This window comes from Neoarius graeffei, chromosome 8 (assembly GCF_027579695.1).
Source record: "Neoarius graeffei isolate fNeoGra1 chromosome 8, fNeoGra1.pri, whole genome shotgun sequence".
In the NCBI taxonomy this organism is placed as follows: Eukaryota; Metazoa; Chordata; class Actinopteri; order Siluriformes; family Ariidae; genus Neoarius; species Neoarius graeffei.
Window position 1 is genome coordinate 47255015 of NC_083576.1, and position 20076 is coordinate 47275090.

Genomic DNA, 20076 nt, shown 5'->3' on the forward strand with positions numbered 1-20076 from the left:
TAAATGAAATTTTTCCAAGAAATTACCAAAGGATGAAGGAACTGAAAACTCAATTGCAACAATTACATAGCATTATACTGAGGCCTACAAGTTTTTAGCTAGAAAGCCCAGCCTATCAACATGCTCTGGCTTTAAACATGAGCGAAGGCAGGTCACAACATTGCCTCCAGTGCTAAATACGCTCAATCTGTTACCTACTCTCATGCTATCACCCCTTGAAGAAGATACCGCCAGTGTTGCCAGACACTGCTGACGTTTTCCAGCCCAAAATCTGTTCAAATCCGCCAAAATGCACTTAAAACCGCCCAGTCTGGCAACACTGGATACCGCTGCACTGAAGCTCTGCGCACTTGGCTTGCTTGCTTATTTAGGCGGAGTAATGAAACCTTACATGCGTTGGCTCGCCCCCTAATGGTTTGGCGGAGTACTGGTCAAAAAGTGCTTGATCAGATATGCAGCAGAGCTCGCATTTTAAATGGAAATAAATAGCGATTTTCATTTAATTTAATCGTGGCAGCCAAAATCGCGATTTTCAATTAAATTCGATTAATTGTGCAGCCCTACCAAGGTGCTCGCTGACCACCGAGATTTATTAGTCTGGTCCTGCGTTTCCTTTCCTTCGCAACATAACGTCTTCTCTCTTTCCGTTACTGTAGTCGGTTTCGTTCACATCCTCCATTTTTCTCTCCGGTTTCAAATTTGTATCCCACAATGCCTTGCACAAACAGGGAAAGCTCACCATGTGATGCATGACGTCGTATCTTGGTGAAGCGGGAAAAAATAGCGGGGAATTTACGGCCACGTGACCCTCAGTTCATTAATTGTTCTATTTTTAAAAAACTAATAAAATTGGAAGTCTGTGATTCGAATTCAGTAGCTTTCGGTCCATGAAACGAAAATAACTGGGTGCCAGGGAAAATTCTTTTCTTTTTATGACCTGCACTTGAAAAATCTGAAAGGCAGTCTACCTTTAACGTATAGTCTTAAAGCAAGCGCCTGTGGAGCGAACACAACAATCCCACTCGAGTGTGGACGTTTTCTGTCACTGTATTTCTGACTAGTGAAAGGAACATCACTGAAAGATGTACTTCTTGGGAAATATATATATATATGTGTTATTTACCAGCTGGGAGGTCCGTATCGTGAAATACCGTGACCGAGGTCTTGAAAGTACCGAGCGAGGCCCTCTGGGCCGAGGTCGGTATTCAAGGCCGAGGTCACGGTATTTCACCATACGGACCGACCTTAAGCTGGGAAATAATATATTTATTTCTTTACCAAATTCTACTGGAAAATGAGAGCGCCCGAAAGGGAAAACCGAGCCGAGCCGCCATTTTGAATCCTCATTTACGGCTGTAATGCAAATTGCTTCCTCCTCGGTATACAAGTGCACTTCCATGACAGGAAAAAAACTACATTTTGCCGCCTATATAGTTCCCTATTTATACAAAACTGAGCCATTCTGGATTCAGCCATGTTTTTGCTCAGCGTTAGCAACAGTTAGAGGTTTTTAGCTTTCTCCTGAAATGTTTTCTTTTATTTCTTCTTCCTCAGGGTAGTAAAACATGCTTTCGCTGTGAAGACTGTCGTTATCGCTATCCATGCTATAAGATTAACGCTATTCTCCTGAGAAACGCTGGCAAAAATTTATAAGATTTTTGATAAAAATCTTATAAATAAATCTTATAAATGTTGACAAAAATTGCTACTATGTTTGTTGTTGTCGTGAACGAGCAAGTTGCCAGAGGTCTGTAACCGGGGTCCGTACCGTAGGATACGGACCCGCTCACCAGCCAATTAGAGCGCAAAAGGATTTGATGGAAACCGGACCGCAAAAAAATTAATATATTTTTTTTTGTTTTAAATATTAGTAAGGTTAAATCGGGTCGGGTAGATTTGGACGAGGGAATTGGGTGGATTGTTTAGGTTTGTTCTCAGTCCACGTCCAGTCAGACACTAGCACAGCTTGATTGCAGTGAGAGCCTGAATCCACTCAACCGCAGGATGGGAATCGTGTCACGTCATGTGTGTTGGGCTGAGTTGCTGAATTGGGTTCTCTAGCCGTTCAAATGAAACAAAAGTATGAAATTTCACTCTGATTCAGACTCGGCATCTGGATTAATAGGCGTACAAGTGCCCTTAAGTTACCTGCTTTCCAGACAGCAAAATCTTTTTTTTTTTTAAATTAAATAAAATTAGGTGATCGTAGGACTGTACAATAATTGTATTTATTTTGCTCAGTATTTCAAATAATGATCACAGTTTTAAAAAAAAATAAATGTAAAACGTGTCTCAGTTTGGTGTCCGATGTCTACATTTTGGAGGGTAGTGAGTAAGCAAAAGCAGTCCTGGGCTATCTAATGCATCGTGCATAATATGTGACGTCATCTTCAGTGAAATGTATTTCATTTCACAGCTGCTAGTATAAGAACTTGTGTTAAGGACCTGGCAATAATGGCCGTCGGTTATTTGGGGAAAGTAGAGAGCGTCTGAGTTGTGACTTTTTAACAGCAAGCAGTTCTCTCTTTCTCTCTCTCTCTCTCTCTCACACACACACACACACACACACACACACACACACAGAGACCTGGAGAAATGGTGGTCAGTGGAGGTTTTTTTTTTTTTGCTTCATGCAGTCAGTTGAATTTTCCTGTTATTTAACTTTTCTGCTGAGTGAAGAGGAAGTTGGAGCATGTTGTGAGGAACACTTGTTGGAAGCTGAACCAGAAGGACAGCTAACTAATATTAGTGTGTATTAAAATAACGATCTTCACTGTATAGTGGAGGGGGGATGGAAACTTGTTTGTGGTAGAAAATGAAAGCCACAACAAATTTTTTTTTTTTTTTTTGGTTTTGTTTTTTTGCCCTCCCCCTCCCTTCCTCCTCTCGCTCAGCCCTCAGATACACTGTGGGACGGAAACATGGTGTATGATAACAGCCTGTAGTCCGGACAAAGTGGACAAAGTACTCAACTACATGACTTACTGTAAGTCAAAGTCCAGATCCCGCTGGTTAAATGTTACTCCGATACAAGTGAAAGTTGTCCAGTCAAATTTTTACTTAAGTACTGAAGTACTTGCTTTTAAAAATACTTCAGTATTAAAAGTACATTTTCTGTCAGTGCATTGTTGTATTATTGCCACAACGCTGACAAAACCTAATGCCTCTGAAGCCACCGACTGGCTTTACTGACGAGCTTGTAGAACCTGTAGAATAAACACCTTTAAAGACGGATTTCTACATTCTGTTTATTTGGCAAGATTACGCTAAAACATATTTCTGAAAGGACTTCAGATAAGTTAACGTTATTCATGTTAGCGTAACTCCGTGTTTATATGCTAGCTAGTTAACGTGGACGATGTTAGTTATGTGTTAATGTTTGCCGTGGAGAAGGCGATGGCAAATCCATCGAAAGTCATTTGACTAGCCAGACTGCATAGCTATTATGATGTTATTGCTAGCTCTAAAAGCACAGACCACTTCAGCGCAAGCTTCCTCTTGGAAAGAAACGTTTACACACCTCCGTGTGCTCCCGCAGGTCGGAAGGCGAGTTTTTGTAGGCTGTGACATGCTTCGGTTTAGGCAAACATTTAAAACGAATCTTTAATCCTTTCAGAAAACTGAAACGTGGGTTCATGGGCCGAGTGTGTGCATTCCCCAGAAGAGCCGCCTCCTTCCGTTCTGCCGTCAACTGATCGTGGTTGAATAATGCTGCTGAGAAATCATTGAACTTGATTTGATACGGTCTATGGACATGACGTGACCCTAGTGATTACTGATACCAAAAGCCTCAACGCTAGGCATTGCCCGAATGCCTGATCTACCCAACTGAGACGCTCGGGCAGAAATATTTTAGCGAGTTAGACCTGTTCGGGCACACCTATGGTCGGCTTCTTTAAGCACAAAAATGATTTTCGAGCGAGTACATTACAGAAAAACAGGATGTATTAACCAGCATCCTCAGGCCATTATTAAAAAACGTTCTGTTTCCGGTCCACCGGCCGGGTGAGTGCCGTTTGTGCGGTTGAAATTTTTTTTTTTAACGCCGGTTTTTCGACATTTTTTTTCGGGTTCGTAAATCTAAAATCGAACTTGAGATTTCCGCATTCCCAGGGCTTTCCACTAAGGCTCATAGTAGCCAGCCATGACAAATAAGTAGCCAGCCGGAGGGGGGGGTTAAACACAAAATAAACTCCTGTGCACGCAGTTCCCAGGATTAAATGTATTTTCCACAGACCATTTATTTATTCACTTTACTCAAATACAAAGTAAAATGGCAGTAAATCTTCTTTCTTTTCTTGCGTATTGCATCATGAGGCGTTCCTGGCTTGTAAATCTCTTATTTTCGGTGCATGACACATTCACGCAGCTGAGCATGCTATGAATTAACAACGACAACGGTCTGCAGTGGCGGCTACACAATTACACACTCAGCGAACATTTCTCCATTTGTGTATGAAAATACACTCCAACCACTCAGTTTGGTTTCATTTACAACCAACGGTGTCTTTTGCTGCCAGCACGTAATTGAACGAGAGAAGACTGGTTTACCGGAGACAAAATAAGCGTCATCTCTGCTTCTGTTCCCTCCGACGGCCCCGACACACTACTGCCTCCGCTGAGTGCGCACGCGCACACCGCATGTCGGGGCCACGGATGAGTTAAGGCCAATTTATGCTGACAACCCAGTCCTCGCAGATGGTGTCACAGATAGCGTCTGCGTAGCCCCCCCCCTTCGCAGACGCTCTGCGCGCACCTCCCAAAAATTGTGACCACCGCAGAAGCCTCGCAGACAGCGTCGCAGACAAGAGGGCTCTGATTGGTCCACTCTACATCCGCTGTACACGCACTTCCGCTTCCCTACTTTCCCGGTTTGTTTTGTTTTCACGACCGCCATTTTTAAAAACACGAGCGAAGATGGAGCAGCACGAAGAGCGGTTGATCGAGGAAGTGAGGAAGTACGTCCATCTATACGACTCCAGTTCTAGTCATTATAAGTAACCGGAGGATAAACACTCCACTAACCACACCCACCAACTACTCCTAGCGATTTCGCGACTTTGCGCCCCCTTGAGTTGTGGCGGTGAATAACATCGCGCACGCCTATTACTCCCCGCTCAACGATAAATTACAACTGTCTGCGAAAAGCTATCTGCGAAAGCCTTGTCGCAAGAGCATGCAGAGGCCCTTACTCTCCCTTGATCAACGAAGTCGGCGGGGAATTTGTGGTTATTATCGGTACAAACAGCGCGAATCACAACTTAAATGAGTGCGGTTCAGTTTGGCATTATTGTCAGTCCGTTAGATAAACATTTAATTTTATTAAAATCGAAAATTAATATTTAGAGCCTGTAGGCTACAAAAATAATAGTCATTAAAGTAGCCGGCTGGACTTAATTGTGTAGTCGGCTGTATGGCCGGCAGCCGGCGCTTGTGGAAAGCCCTGCATTCCTCGCAGAATAGAATTGAATCAGCTCTGCGCATGCGCCGTGCGGCACAAAAAAAATGGCAGCCACCATGAAGGAAGGCGATCCGGAGTTTTCAAACATTTGCTTAAGTGTGAAATCGCAAAATGGTATTCTAGCGAACAACAAAATAGTAAAGATTCAGAAAAACTAATCATTCAGTGATCATTTGAATCGTGTAATTTCATCCGAACTAGGCCCAACGGTCGATTTAGAACTACAAAAAGTCCGTGTGTCGGACATTTTAAGTACCTTTGTAAAAGTTTTGCAAATGTTGCAGTTAGCATTTAAAATGCTAACTTAAAGTTTTTGTACAAGTTTCAGTTGATTTAACTGTCATTTTATTAAATGTGTCTGCTTTTGTAATAAAAAAGTACTGAAAGAAAAAGCAAACAGCATTGCGATTTCTTATCCATCCATATATATATATATATATATATATATATATATATATATATATATATATATATAAAAAATCCCTCCCTCACTACTGAAATTTTTTTGCTCACCCGGTGGACAGGAAACAGATTTTTTTTTTTTAAGGATGGCCTCACCTCCACTGTGATTGCCATTTTTGGTTTTTCTTCCCGATTTGTAATGGTGATTCTGATTGGCTCGCTTCAGGTGCATTTGTGCTTTTCATCGCTACGAGTGGTCGCTGGTACCCTCTACGTTTTCCCGGGTTGACTTCAGAGACGTTCAATGAATGGAAAGACATTCTTTTGTGTCTCAAATAGTAAACCACAGCCTCGACAGTAAATATCTCATATTTACATAGTGAATTATCCCATAGATAAATCTATCTTACCCTATTTATCATTTGACATTGGCCCATCATGCATGTGTAGATGAGGAGGGCAGGTTGTTTAATTTCCTCCTGAATGCAGTGGCAAACTGAATGATAAGACAGTACTGCAGGTTTCAGAATATTTTTAGTTTTGTAATTCATCTTTGCAATATTGCTAGTCATTGTTCGAGTCAAAACAAAGTGTTTTGTGTCTGAAACTCTGTATAAAAATCGTATTACGTACTAGTACTGCACGTAAGTCTTACGTATATGATATTGATTTACGTTTCATGTTTTCAGGGCTCATCTTGTTCTTCTGTTGCAGACATAAATGTTGTTTTGAAAAATAAATGTTTTAAAAAAAAAAACCCATGTACTTTTGTGTAAATAACTCAGTTATACTCCGAGAAAACATATCAGTATTGCCTTGAACCGTGTACTTGAAAACTTAACGAAATACCGCAAAACTTTAGGGCAAAATAAAATTCAAGGGGGGCAAAAATTTTTTGAGGCTATTTGCCCTGCGGCCTGGATCGGCCGTCTCACTGTCACCTGTGGGGGGAAAAAAACCAAAACCCGTCATGTTTTAGGCTACATCCACACGACAACGGCAACGAGATTTTTTTTTTTAGCGGGTAAAAAAAATATCACGTCCACATGGGCAACGGATCAGTAAAATATCAGGTACATATGGCAACGCAACGCTTGCTGAAAACGATGCAATACACATGCCACGCCTCAATGTGCGCTGTAAGACGGTCCCATCGGAGACACCAGAACAATAGAAGAAGTAGGACGCATGCGCATAAACCCCTTCTTCTACCCGGCGTGAATGAGTGAGTGCTGCTTGTTCTAGTCATGTGGTTGTGACATCATTGTAAACAAATCCGTTCTACTCATCCAGACGACTTCGCAATGGCACCATTGCCAGATTTTTCCACTCTGGAAACCGTTCTCAAAAAATATCGTTTTGGGGCACCCAAAACGCCGGTGCCATGTGGACGCCAGGCCGAAATGATAAACAATTTTATCGGATTCACCTGAATCCGTTGCCGTGTGGACAGGGCCTTAGAAAAGAAAAGAAAAACACATCCACTTTCAAAGCTGCTTCATAGTAATGAGACCTTGATAGAAATGTAGTGGAGTGAAAAGTACGATATTTGTCTTTCAAATGTAGTGAAGTTAAAGTTTCCAAAAAAAAAAAATACTCAAGTTAAATACAGATACTCAAAAAGTGTACTTAAGTACAGTACTCAAGTAAATGTACTTCGTTACTGTCCACCTCTGCTGTAGTCACACTGTTTTGGTGTTGAGCTGCATAAAATGAAGGTGTATGGTAACGTGTGACTAACTAGATAGTTTGTACTAAGTTGGAAAGTAAGATTTTCATTAGACGAATATGCAATAAACAAAAGCCATACAGCCTTGCTTCTCAACCACTGGGCCGCGAAGCGCCATCTAGTGGGCCGCAAAATTTTTTTTTTTCCAAGTTTGAAGCCAAATGCTAAATAGTTCAGGATGTCGTAATGTCCCAAATCTGGTAGCTGGTTTGACGTACACCTTTCAAGTGGAATAAATACATTTGTGGGTAAATTAAGAAGAAGAAGCCTTTATTATTGTCACGTTCCTCCTTTGCATTTAAACTCCCCTGCGCGTGCGCGCACACACACAGAGCGTGCACACGTGCAGTGGATAGAATAAATAAATACATTTGTGGGTAAATTATATGGATCTGTGATGCCTGCTGGAAGAGAAGAGCAGTGAGGATTGAGAATTGAACAGCTGTGGTTTTTTTTTACACTCAATACTAAAACTTGTAGCGTCCTAGCAACCATCGCAAAGACTTGTACAAAAAGCCCAGAAATTCCTCCTGACCCAGGCAAAAACGATACAGGATTTATCTTGTAGTGTCCTGATCCCCAGATCTTTAACCCAGCCACATATAAAAAGTCGTACGCCTCTATGCTCTTCCAGGTTTTCATCTGTGTGTCTGTGTAGAACGATGTCTGCAGCACCAGGTAGTTTGAGATGTCGGGGAACTCAACGGGTGGATAATTTTCCAACTCATAATGAATGAATTAATAACTTTATTTGAGCACGAGAAGTTGATCAGCAGAGCTGGTGGGGTCGTGCATGTACCAATACAAGTAATTACAAATACAAAAGGCTAAAAATGAACACAATCTTAAAAAACTTAAAATCTGTTGATTGTGTTAATTATCTTCACATTAAATTAATTAATAGTACGCATAACCATTGTATTTAGTTACAGCTACAGTAGAATCAAAATGTATTCTACTAATGTCAAATTTAGCGAGTAAATTTTTCTTTCATAGGAAAAATCCTTCTTTGTTAGCGTGTAAGGATCTAATCCCACTGTTAGAACCTGTGTCTGTCTCAGTTCAGATGCGTTGACGTAAGAGCGCTCTGGAGCAGGGTTAAAACAAACCACACGAGTTAAATCAATCTGGTTTATTCAAGCACTGCTCAACGATACACAGAAAGAGCAGGGTTTATATACATCAGAAGCTTGCGTGACAAGATAAGTAAGGGGCTCGGGGGCACAAGGTCAACTCGCCAGATAAGGAGTCGTTTTTATTATACATGAAAGAGCAGACCATACACCCCCTAGAACAGGAGGAACCAGGAATGTGGTTTCAGCGAAACTAGAAGGTACAGAGAAAATAAAAGAGTATGTTCTCGCGATTATGCACGTTTACCAGGGTGTGAAAGGGTCATAAAGCTCAGGACAGCTATGCACGAGAACACACACAATCTTACAATCCCCTCTTTTATACTTTGTTTACAGAGTATAACTACAGTTTAGACTCTAACGTATTGACAGACATAACAAGACTGATTAGTATGTTGTTTAGCAGTCCAATTGGCAAATCGCCAAAAAACGTTGTCCTCGTGGCTGGCTTGAGCGGGATTCCCTGCTCCAAGCGCTAAGACCAATACCAGAAGGAAAGTCATACTGGTCACTGACTTTGTTCTTTCTGTGTCCACAGGATGTAGATAGTTGAAGGTAGCCCAGGCTCACGTGTCTTCCAGATTCCTCAGTTCAGAAGTCTGCGGGACGCACCGACCATCCCCTCTTTGTAGATCAGCCGAAACCGGATCACTCCGGATGCTGGAAAGGGGATCCCTGAAAAGGCCGTCAGCTATTGTCACAGCAACTTTCTGAAACACAAAAACCTGTTAAGCATCAACAATATAGATTTCTATTACATTGGAGCCTTCTTTATTCGACTGGCATGAATCCACTGTGGAAAAAGGTCAGTTAGTACAGCCGTTCGAGTTACAGCGAGCACATCCGTGGGTTCACTGTAGGGCGGTTCCTCTAGAGGAGTGCCTAATTTAGCGAATTTCTTTACCAACACTTTATCCCCTACCTCAAAGGGGTGAGTGGGTGCCTCAGGAATGGGAGGCTTTTTGGAATTTAGTCTCGTCCAGTATTCATCAAGTACCCGCATGAGACCCACGGCGTACTCACTGAGATGTACATCAAGATCACTCGTTCCTATAGCCTGCATACCTCTGCGCCAGGGTGTAGGAAAAGGCCGGCCCATCACAAGCTCGTACGGAGACAGGTTGTCGAGGGCCACTTGAGCGGTCATTCGCATGTCAGCGAGAACTAAAGGCAAAACTTGTACCCAATTTTTAGTACCAGCTTCTTGCATGGCTTTACGCAGCTTACCCTTGATTGTTCTGTTTGCGCGCTCCACAATGCCGGAGGACTGCGGATGGTACGGGATGTGGAAACGCCAATGGATCTTTAAGTCTTTACACAGTTCTTGTGTCACCTTAGAGGTGAACGGCGTACCTTTGTCAGAGTCTATCCCTACCGGGAGGCCATAACGCGGAATGATTTCTTGCGTCAATTTGTTTACCGCCGTGCGAGCGTCTTCTTTCCCGCAAGGGAAAGCCTCCACCCATCGTGAAAATTTGTCGACCATGACCAAGAGATACTTAAAGGGGCCCTGCTTTGGCATGTGAGTGAAGTCAATCTGCCATTCCTGGAACGGCGTGTCAGGTATGGGAAGGTGCTGATGTACCGCGCCTGGTTTAGATGGATTATTCTGGGCGCACGTTAAACATCTGTCTAGAATGTGATGTACATCGGTGTGTATTTTGTCGATGCAAAATATTTTGGATAAATCCTCCACTACCCCCCTTCGTCCGCGGTGAGTGGGACCATGAAACTCGCGGACGAGAAATGGAGTGCAATGTCTAGGCAAACAAAGGCGGCCCTGAGCATCGATCCGAACGCCGTCAGACGGCTGCGCGCCGCATGAGTCCCAGAAATGGTTGTCTGAGGCCGAAGCGGAGGCCTGGAGGGAGATCAAGTCAATGTCCGGAAGAACGGCACTAATCATGCGACTGGATGAGACCAGGGAGAGAGTAAGCGAAGGCGGAAAAACACCGGAGGCAGCCGCGGCTTTGGCAATGCGATCGGCGAGAGAGTTTCCCCTGATCTCAAAAGAGTCCCCAATACAATGAGCACGAGTCTTAACAATGGCTAAAGAGCGCGGGAGAAGACAGGCGGTGATTAAATCAGTAACAAGCGAAGAATGAGAAATGGGCTTACCGTCTGCAGTGGTGAACCCACGCGAAGCCCAAATCCGACCAAAGTCGTGAGCAACGCCGAAAGCGTAACGTGAATCAGTGTAGATAGTGACGTCTGTGTCCTGGGCAATAACACATGCACGGGTTAGAGCGTATAGTTCGGCAGCCTGAGCCGAGGAGAAAGGAAGAGAAAAAGCTTCAACAGTTTCATCAGGAAGGCGGCACACAGAATAACCACACACGAAAACGCCGTCAGAGGGGCGTGAGCACGAGCCGTCCACAAACAGCGAATCACCTGAAAGTAACGGGGTGGAGCGTAAGTCGGGGCGGATACTTGTCTCGAAAAGAATGCTAGAAATGCAGTCGTGTGTTTCAGAAGGAAGAAAATCATCCTGTGAATTGAGGAGGCGCTGAAGCGCGTGCGCGAGAGAATCAAAAGAGGAGGAGGGCTTAACAGTAAGGTTTTCGGTGGCCAAAAGAATAGACTCGTATCCAGAGCGACGCTGCGCAGATAAATGCTGGGTACTGAGGTTCTTTAAAACGTGCACTACATCATGTGAGGTGTGGAGAACGAGCGGGTGAGACAAAACCAGCCGTTCAGCGTCCGTGACCATGACAGCACATGCAGCCACCGCCCTGAGGCAAGCAGGGAGGCCCTGTGCCACAGAATCAAGAGTTTTAGAGAGGAACGCACAAGGCCGCATACCCCTATGCGTAAAAGCAAACAGGGGCTGTGTCTCACAGCCCACAGGGACGCTGAAAAAGGCAGAACAGAGGTCAATCACAGAGAAAAACGCATGTTCACACGGAATCGAGGCCATAAGAGAGGGAACGTCTGGAACTAATGGGGCGACTGGGATAATTAACTCATTAATCTTACGCAAATCCTGGGTGAAACGCCACGTGCCGTTGGGCTTCTGCACCGGATTCACTGGGGTGTTATAAGGGCTGACACAGGGAACAACCACACCTTGCTCTAGGAGAGAACACAGAACATCATCAATGCCAGACAGTTTAGCTGGGGAAAGGGGGTACTGTTTTACATATACTGGCGAAGAGTGTTTAATGACCGCCTCGTAAGGGGTACAGTTAACAAAGCCCACCTCGTCCTTATGTTCCGCCCAAAGAGAAGCTGGGAGATCAGAAAGAGAGGGTGTGAGGCAGGTAACGGCACAAGCAGCATTGAGAAGGTTATGGGGGAGAGAAAGAGAGGTGAGGGCAAGAGCAGCCGACGAGGTTTCGTCTGGTATGTCAACAACCATGTGTGAGCCACTAAAAGAAATAGAGAGCCCTAGGAGGCTCATGAGGTCCCGTCCAAGCAGGTTAAAAGGGCAATCAGGCATGCAAACAAAGGAGTGAGAAAACTTCAGTAAAGGATCAAGGGCACAAGTAACAGAAAGGGGGGGCGTGCAACTGGAATGGAAAGGAACCCCTTCTATTCCCACAGAGCTTACAGACCGTGTAGATAAAGGACCCGCATATTCCCTCCCCACTGAGGACATGGTAGCCCCGGTGTCGAGTAAAAAAGGATATTCAGTCCCTGCCAGGCATAAAACAATAGTGGGAAGATCTTCGTTAAGAGGGGAGCTGAATAAAAGATTTAACATAGCAACGGTCGGGGTTTCATCGCTCTGAGGGCAGCCCTATGGGCGGGCAGGATCTCTCTGCCCTGTGGGGCTTGAACCGGCGCGCATGACGGGTTTCTCGCGTTCCTGCTCATCTCGCTGTTTCGCATGACATTCTCTTATCCAGTGCCCCTCTTTTCCACAATAGTGGCACTTTCCATTTCTCCTCCCTCCCCCGCCGCGCGGTCCCGTTCGGCGACCCCTCTCCTGTCGTCCCTCCGCTCGTCCGCCCGGCACGACGGATAAACATGCTTTATTCGTTTTACAGTCTAAAAGACCATCGCTCTCCAACGTGCGCACCCGCTCCCCGGCCTGACGGAGGACCAGATTATTCCGGTCACTCCAGTGATGTTTTAATACGCTCTGTATTTCGGGGCGACAATTAGACAGAAAGGTGGACAAGAACATTGGGTTCGGGTTTGCCAAATCAAGTTCAAGACCTCCCAAATGTTGCCAAACTTCCCCAAAGCGCTTCCAGAAAGCCGACGTCAGCTCAGAACGCTCCTGTTTGCAATTAGTGACCTGTGACAGGTCTCTATTTGCTTGTTTTAAGGCGAGCAGGTATCGCGTCAATTGCTCACGAAGCTGCTGCAGTGCGTTCGGCGTGTCCTTCCAAAAGAAGGTAGTCACGGTGCGCCGACGCGGGCGACCGTCATCCCCTTCATACTCTTCCTTAATATTTTCAGCTTGATCATTGACGGGGGCGAGAACCTGAACGTTTTCTAACAGGGCTGTCTCATCATATGCGCCTCCTAATTTATTTTGCAGAATAAACCGGTAATCAGCTCCCGTAAGCTGACAATTACGAGAAACATTAATTAACTGATCAACAAAAAGCAAAGGCTTATCGGGTGACGGAAGAAGCGAGATGATGTCCTTAAGAGCCGACGGGGACGGAGGAGTTATATCAATACCACTGCGCTTTGCAACCCATACACAAGCAGCGTTTTGTGGCGGATAAGGACGCGAGCCGGCGTCTGGACCCACACCATCGGGATTATCCCAATCGTCATCATCAGTGTCATCATCGGTATCGTCACTACTTTCTTCGTCTTTGCCGTTCTTGGCTGATGCAGGCGCACCCTTTATCCCTCCGGGACGCTGCCCTCTGTCAACCGTGGGGGGGGGCACGCAGACACAGCAGCCAAGGACGGATATATTTTAGGAATCGTTTTTGCAGCTGACGGCGATTTACCAGTAATTTTTCCAGCCTTACTATAAGGTGGAGGTTTACTATCTAACGAGGCTGGAGGAGCAGAATGAGATTTGGATTTTCCTAGCGCCGCCTCCTCCGTTTCCTTGGTGACGGGTGCAGCCCGAGGCTTCGGGATGGATTTCAGGACTGAACGGGGAGTATAAGCCTGTTTAAAATTATCCCAAATCTTCTTCATATCATACCATTTGGCATATCCTTCCCGCATATACGGGCGATCCCAACCGGGGTCCCCTAATCCCTCATAAATCATGCGATAGGCTGATGCAAGATAACCAGGATCGAATGTACCTTGACGAGGATAGGAAGGAATTTGAGGGTTGGCCTCAGTCCAACCTGCCAAATTATCGAGCCAGGGAGAAACATAATAAGCAAAACCGCACCTAGTCATCCATTCGGCCGGGGTTTCCCCTGGCGCAGGCTTAGGGAACGAGCTTCCCATCGTACAATGACAACAAACGGATCTGAAGAGGAACAGACAACAAATATAGTACAAATTTGTATAGCGCGCTCTTCCTGGACTCGAACCAGGGAAAACTGTCCTCCGTAGGACACTACGAAACTACTGCCAACCAGGTAGTCAATCAAACATGTCTTACCTGATTGAGAGTATCACGTCGGGGTCACCAAATTGTTAGAACCTGTGTCTGTCTCAGTTCAGATGCGTTGACGTAAGAGCGCTCTGGAGCAGGGTTAAAACAAACCACACGAGTTAAATCAATCTGGTTTATTCAAGCACTGCTCAACGATACACAGAAAGAGCAGGGTTTATATACATCAGAAGCTTGCGTGACAAGATAAGTAAGGGGCTCGGGGGCACAAGGTCAACTCGCCAGATAAGGAGTCGTTTTTATTATACATGAAAGAGCAGACCATACACCCCCTAGAACAGGAGGAACCAGGAATGTGGTTTCAGCGAAACTAGAAGGTACAGAGAAAATAAAAGAGTATGTTCTCGCGATTATGCACGTTTACCAGGGTGTGAAAGGGTCATAAAGCTCAGGACAGCTATGCACGAGAACACACACAATCTTACACCCACTGAGTGGTTTCTGTATCCACCACTTCTGAGTGGACTTCTTGGTTTTAATAACTTGCTTGTTTGCTGAACACAAACATGGCAATAAGTTCTTGTGTTAATGGACCAGACTCCACTTTTGGATCATTAATCCCTTTTGACTGAGAATGCCCTGCATGCATGGTTTATTTTGGCTTCTGGCACATCCGTACAGTGTTAAATACAAAACCTACTATTAAAAAGTTTTTTATTGCATTTATTTAATTCCTGGGCTCCCATCTGTAACAGGGCGTGATGTCGCATCCCATTAATACACTTTACAGTAGATTATTAGATTCTAATAGAATAGATGAGCCAAAATAATCGGGGATCTTTTTTAATGGGCCCCGACTTGGTACAAGTACGAATAGGTGGGCCTTAAAGCAGAAAAGGTTGAGAACCCCTGCCAGACAGTCTGGTTTTCTGCCGAATAGTGAGGGAAATGTTGTTTGTCTGTCATGTTCTCTCATACCTGGCCAAGAAGACTAACCAAAAGGGTATACTAGCATAACACACCTCACTTAGGAATGAAAAACCTGGCGACACCACTGTCATTAGGCTGATCACCGGCGGAGATGAGAGCGCCTACAGGGAGGAGGTGGTCAGCTGGTCTCCTGGTGCCAGGAAAATAACCTCTCCTTGAATGCTGAGAAGACCAAGGAGATGATTATTGACCTGAGGAAGAGGAGGGGAGACCAGCACGCCTCGCTGCACATCAACGGGACACAGGTGGAGAGGGTGAAAACATTTAAATTCCTCGGAACTCACATCAGTGAGGATCTCACCTGGACACACAACACACAGCAGACCATCAAGAAGGCTCAGCAGAGACTCTTCTTCCTGAGGAAGCTGAGGAAATTTGGACTGTCCACCAAACTCCTCAGCAACTTCTACAGGTGCACAGTGGAGAGCGTCCTGACAAATTCCATCAGTGAGTGCGTTTACATGCACATAGAGAAAATCAAATTTCTGCCGTAGCTCGACTGAAATCGAAGTTCTAAATGCCATGGAAACACCTTAGCTCGGCTGAAATCGAACCGAACTGGATTTCTCGTAATCGAGCTACGCGACCTAGATTATGCGATTGTAGCCGAGCTACTTAGTGCATGTAAACCCTATCGAGCTACGTAGTCGAGCTACTTACTTCAGCACTGCCCCTTCCGGGAGTGACGAGACCACAAGCGGGAAACACAACAGCCTCGGTCGGCATGACAACAGTAGTAGTAGCGAGCAGCAGAAGAGGTCAGGAGGAACAAGGAGAACAAACGAACGAAGAAGAGAAAATGGCGAGCAGAAACGTGCACTTCTGGAGCAATGAGGAGACGGAGTTCATGCTCATTCATCTTAAGGAGTTGAATATATTAAAATGCATGGACGGGAGAAAAACGCGCAATGGAGACCTCAACACGATGGGGCGTGTAGCGCCACCTGTGGCTCGGGTTCACAATGTACCTCACACAATAGCTTGATTTCCTTGTGTGCATGTAGGATTGGATTTCTCTGGCACCCCTGCTGGGACCCTTAGCTCGATTACTGACAGTAGCTCGATTTGGATGTGCATGTAAACGCACTGACTGTGTGGTACGGGAACTGCACAACTCAGGACAGAAAGGCTCTCCAGCGTGTTATTAAAATGGCACAGTTCATCTGTGGAGCTGTCCTCCCCCCACTACAGGACATTTACAACACCCGGGTCACAAAAAGGGCACAGAGCATCATCAGGGACCAAACACACCCACAACACAGACTATTCACACTCCTACCATCTGGCAGACGCTACAGGAGTGTGAAAGCAAGGACTACTAGACTGACAAACAGTTTTTACCCCCAGGCCATCAGGCTTTGAACCACGGATTATATTAGCAATTTTGCACAAGACATTGCACAGTATATCTACCTCTATGTTTGCACATTGTTTGTTTGCCTCTCCTTTTTCTTTTTCTTTTTTTAAATGTTATCTTCATTTTTCATTCTACTTTTATATTTTGCATTCCATATGCACTTTTTATATTTTATATTTCATATTTTATATATGTATATATATATATTTCTTTTTATATTGGTGAGCATAGTTTGGTCGGGCAGTTGCAAAATAAGAATTTCATTACCCAGTAATAAACTGCTGTGTCTGTTATTGTGTATATGACAAATAAACCTCTTGAATCTTGAAAAAGGCACCATTCTGGAGGATCATGGGTAATTTGCCAGGTTGTGGCACACCACACGATGGAAAAGCACAATTAATTTTGATAGATTGTAATTCTTTTCATGTGTGCTGCTGACATTATTAAACTCTCAAAAATGCCATGGTACAAAAAGCGTAAGAAAGATTTTTGCCTTCTCTCTTTAAGGTTGAGCGTTTTAGCAAATCCTGAAGCAGTCATATCCTCTCCGGTGCCCCAGTTATCCATACCCATCAATAGGCATTTTCATGTCGTACGTGGTAAGTAGCTGTTATCTTGGTTATCTTGTTTGTTATCTTGGTTATCCCCCCCCCCCCCCCCCCCCCCCCCGAACACTGTCATGCCAATCCTGCATGTTGTCTTGTGTGCGTTGTCATATTTTAGTGTCTGTGGTGAGTTTAAAAAACAAAACAGAAGCCAACTGAGCTTGATGACTAAAGCATCAGAGCATATCATCCTATTTTAATCCTCAAAAGTCTGTGTTCAAGCTTCCTTGTAAACGTGAAAGCAAACATTTCGAGAGCCTATAGGAATTTTCCTTATAGTAGTACAGCCCCGAGCAACCTTTGCACATACGAGTCATAACTTCCTGCAACTGTCTTCTTTTCTTTTTTTCCCCCCCAGAAGCAGAAGAGGCTCTTCTCATTGACTTCTCAATAAGCAGTAAGGACAAAACTTTGGTTTGTTTGTTTGTTTGTTTGTTTGTTTGTTTGTTTGTTTGTTTGTTTGTTTGTAATGCAGTTTCAGTAATATTATGCTTGACAGGAAAGTGAGTACTTTTATAAAAGGAAGTAGGAGACTAGGAAAGATCCTATTTCTAGTCTGTCATTTAAATTAGTTCTTTTTTTGCATGCTCTGTAGTTTTACTGCCGGTACGTGATCTCAGCTTATGTATTGCATGTCATCAGAAAGGTGTTTGGTTTTTTTTTTGTTGTTGATGTATTGCTTTTCCCTCGCATCTTTTGTTACGCATCGTCAAACAGCACTTCTGTCTTTCTTTCGGCAGCGACGCTGAGAGTCCGTATCCGAGGAGAGCAAACTCCAGAGCTTCTGCTGGAGTTACAGGACGATGAGCGCAGTCAGACTTTTTTCCAGCAAGTGATGAAGGCTAAGCACCAAGGTGAGGATATGCTCCTACGCATTAGATTATTTATTAACTTGTGCTTTCTGTCTGTTGACCATGGTTGTTTATTAACCTGAATAAATGCAGTAATAGTTTATATAATTCCTCCAAGTTCAAGTCAAGTACCGGTTGAGTAGCTCAATACGGCTTTCTGTAACGACTCGGTTTTCTTCTCAGCTCTCAGCAACTGCGTTTGGTGTTAAAATTAGACCAGAGACCACAAGCTTGCAGGCTTCTAGCTTGGATGACTGTTTTCGACTCGTCCTGAAAGATGTAGGACAGAAATCAAAAGACATGGAAAAACATCATTTTTATGAGAAGTAAAACCGATGTAATTAGGTATAATGTAGCTTTAGATATAAAAATAAATGCTATTGGCACAAACATGTTATATGCCTAAGCATTAATTTGAAAGTGTTTGAAGGACAGACAGAGTATTTAAAGAAATGCGAAACCTTAAGAGCAGTGTTATGTATGTGTACTACCTTTCTTCGAATAAGGTTGATCATCTGGGGCTACATCCACACGACAACGGCAACGAGATGTTATTTAAAAATATATCGCGTCCAAATGGGCAACGATCAGTAAAATATCAGGTCCATAGAGCAATGCAACGCTTGCTGAAAACGATGCAATACACATGCCACACCTCTAGGGGCGCTGTAAGACGGTCCCTTCGGAGACACCAGAACAATAGAAGAAGTAAGGACGCATGCGCATAAACTATTATGCGCGAGACTTCATATTAGCCACAAAGTCAGGAAAATCTGTTCGTAAAATTACATTATACTGACCAAATACAATGAAAAGTATTTTTCCAGTCTCACCTGTGAAAGGTAATCCCATGTGATCTCGTTTGGACGGCAAACCTGTTGGTACAGTTAAACGCAGCTAATCTTTATTCTCCGCTTTGACCTATCCAATATGGCGGCGAGGATGACGTATGATTCTACGCGGAAGGCGGCGTCTTTAATGGTCCGGAATAAATTGAATGCTACATGTTGATGGATTAATTTGCTCTTCTACGCCCTTTTTGAGGAATGTATTGTAGGACTAAAACCAACATCTGAAGAGGTGAGATCGCTCCTTTTTTTTTCCCTATTTTTGCTGGCGGGATTGACTCTCTCTCTCTCTCTCTCACTTTGCACCATTACACAATAAATATTCACAGTGAAAATATTTTGTAAGCGCGTTTCATGAACCAAGTTATAGGATTTGTTGACAACTCACATCGAGTTCGTTACACTTCTACCCGGCGTGAAGCACTCACAGTCATATGGTTGTGACGTCATCGTAAACAAATCCGTTCTACTCATCCAGACGACTTCACAATGGCAACGTTGCCAGATCTTTCCACTCTGGAACCCGTTCTCAAAAAGATTGCGTTTTGGGCACCCAAAACGCCGGTGCCGTGTGGACGCCAGGCTGAAACGATAAGCAATTGTATCGGATTCACCTGAATCCATTGCCGTGTGGACAGGGCCTGGATGTTGCTGGTTTCTTAAAGCTTCAGTCAGCTCTGTTGCAAAGAGAACCCTGTTTGTTTGTAATCGTTGGCCTTCACCGTCAGTAAAATATATATATATCATGGTTTTCCCCAAAGCGTTTTAGCGTATCAGGCCCGATCCGCTTGCTCTGCCTGCCGATACGCTTAGTCGCTTTAGTTAAAATCCGATACGCTTAGATTTATACCGATACGTTAAATTTCCTACCCACAAGTAACTAGATACATAGGAGAGCAAATAACAGATCCATTTACATACTGATTGATATTTGTGTTAAACAAGCAATATTTTTTTTTTCCAATGTTTGTGTTGATTCTGTCAAAGTCATATGTCCGCGTGGTATGATGTAAACAAACTGTAATCTGTTGGCTGTGTCAAGATCACGCGTTCAAACCGTCCAATAAAAACACTGAAAGAAAACGCCAGACATCCCGGAAGTTTCCAATTCATTATAAGCGATCTCATTGGCTGCCGATGTTGTCCCCCACCGGACGGACAAAGCCGACTGATTTTAATAAGCTAGGAGAAGACTCGCTGGACAGTTTGATC

General features: G+C 44.1%; 1 protein-coding gene across 1 annotated transcript in view; it reads left to right on the forward strand.

The window, feature by feature from the left end:
• Nucleotides 1-20076, forward strand: part of ocrl (OCRL inositol polyphosphate-5-phosphatase) — a 138318-nt gene that overhangs the window by 21924 nt on the left and 96318 nt on the right. Inside the window, exons 3-5 of the mRNA XM_060927699.1 lie at nucleotides 17068-17159; nucleotides 17524-17562; nucleotides 17906-18019. Of these exons, the coding sequence (XP_060783682.1) occupies nucleotides 17068-17159; nucleotides 17524-17562; nucleotides 17906-18019 (245 nt within the window). The remainder of the gene's footprint in view (nucleotides 1-17067; nucleotides 17160-17523; nucleotides 17563-17905; nucleotides 18020-20076) is intronic.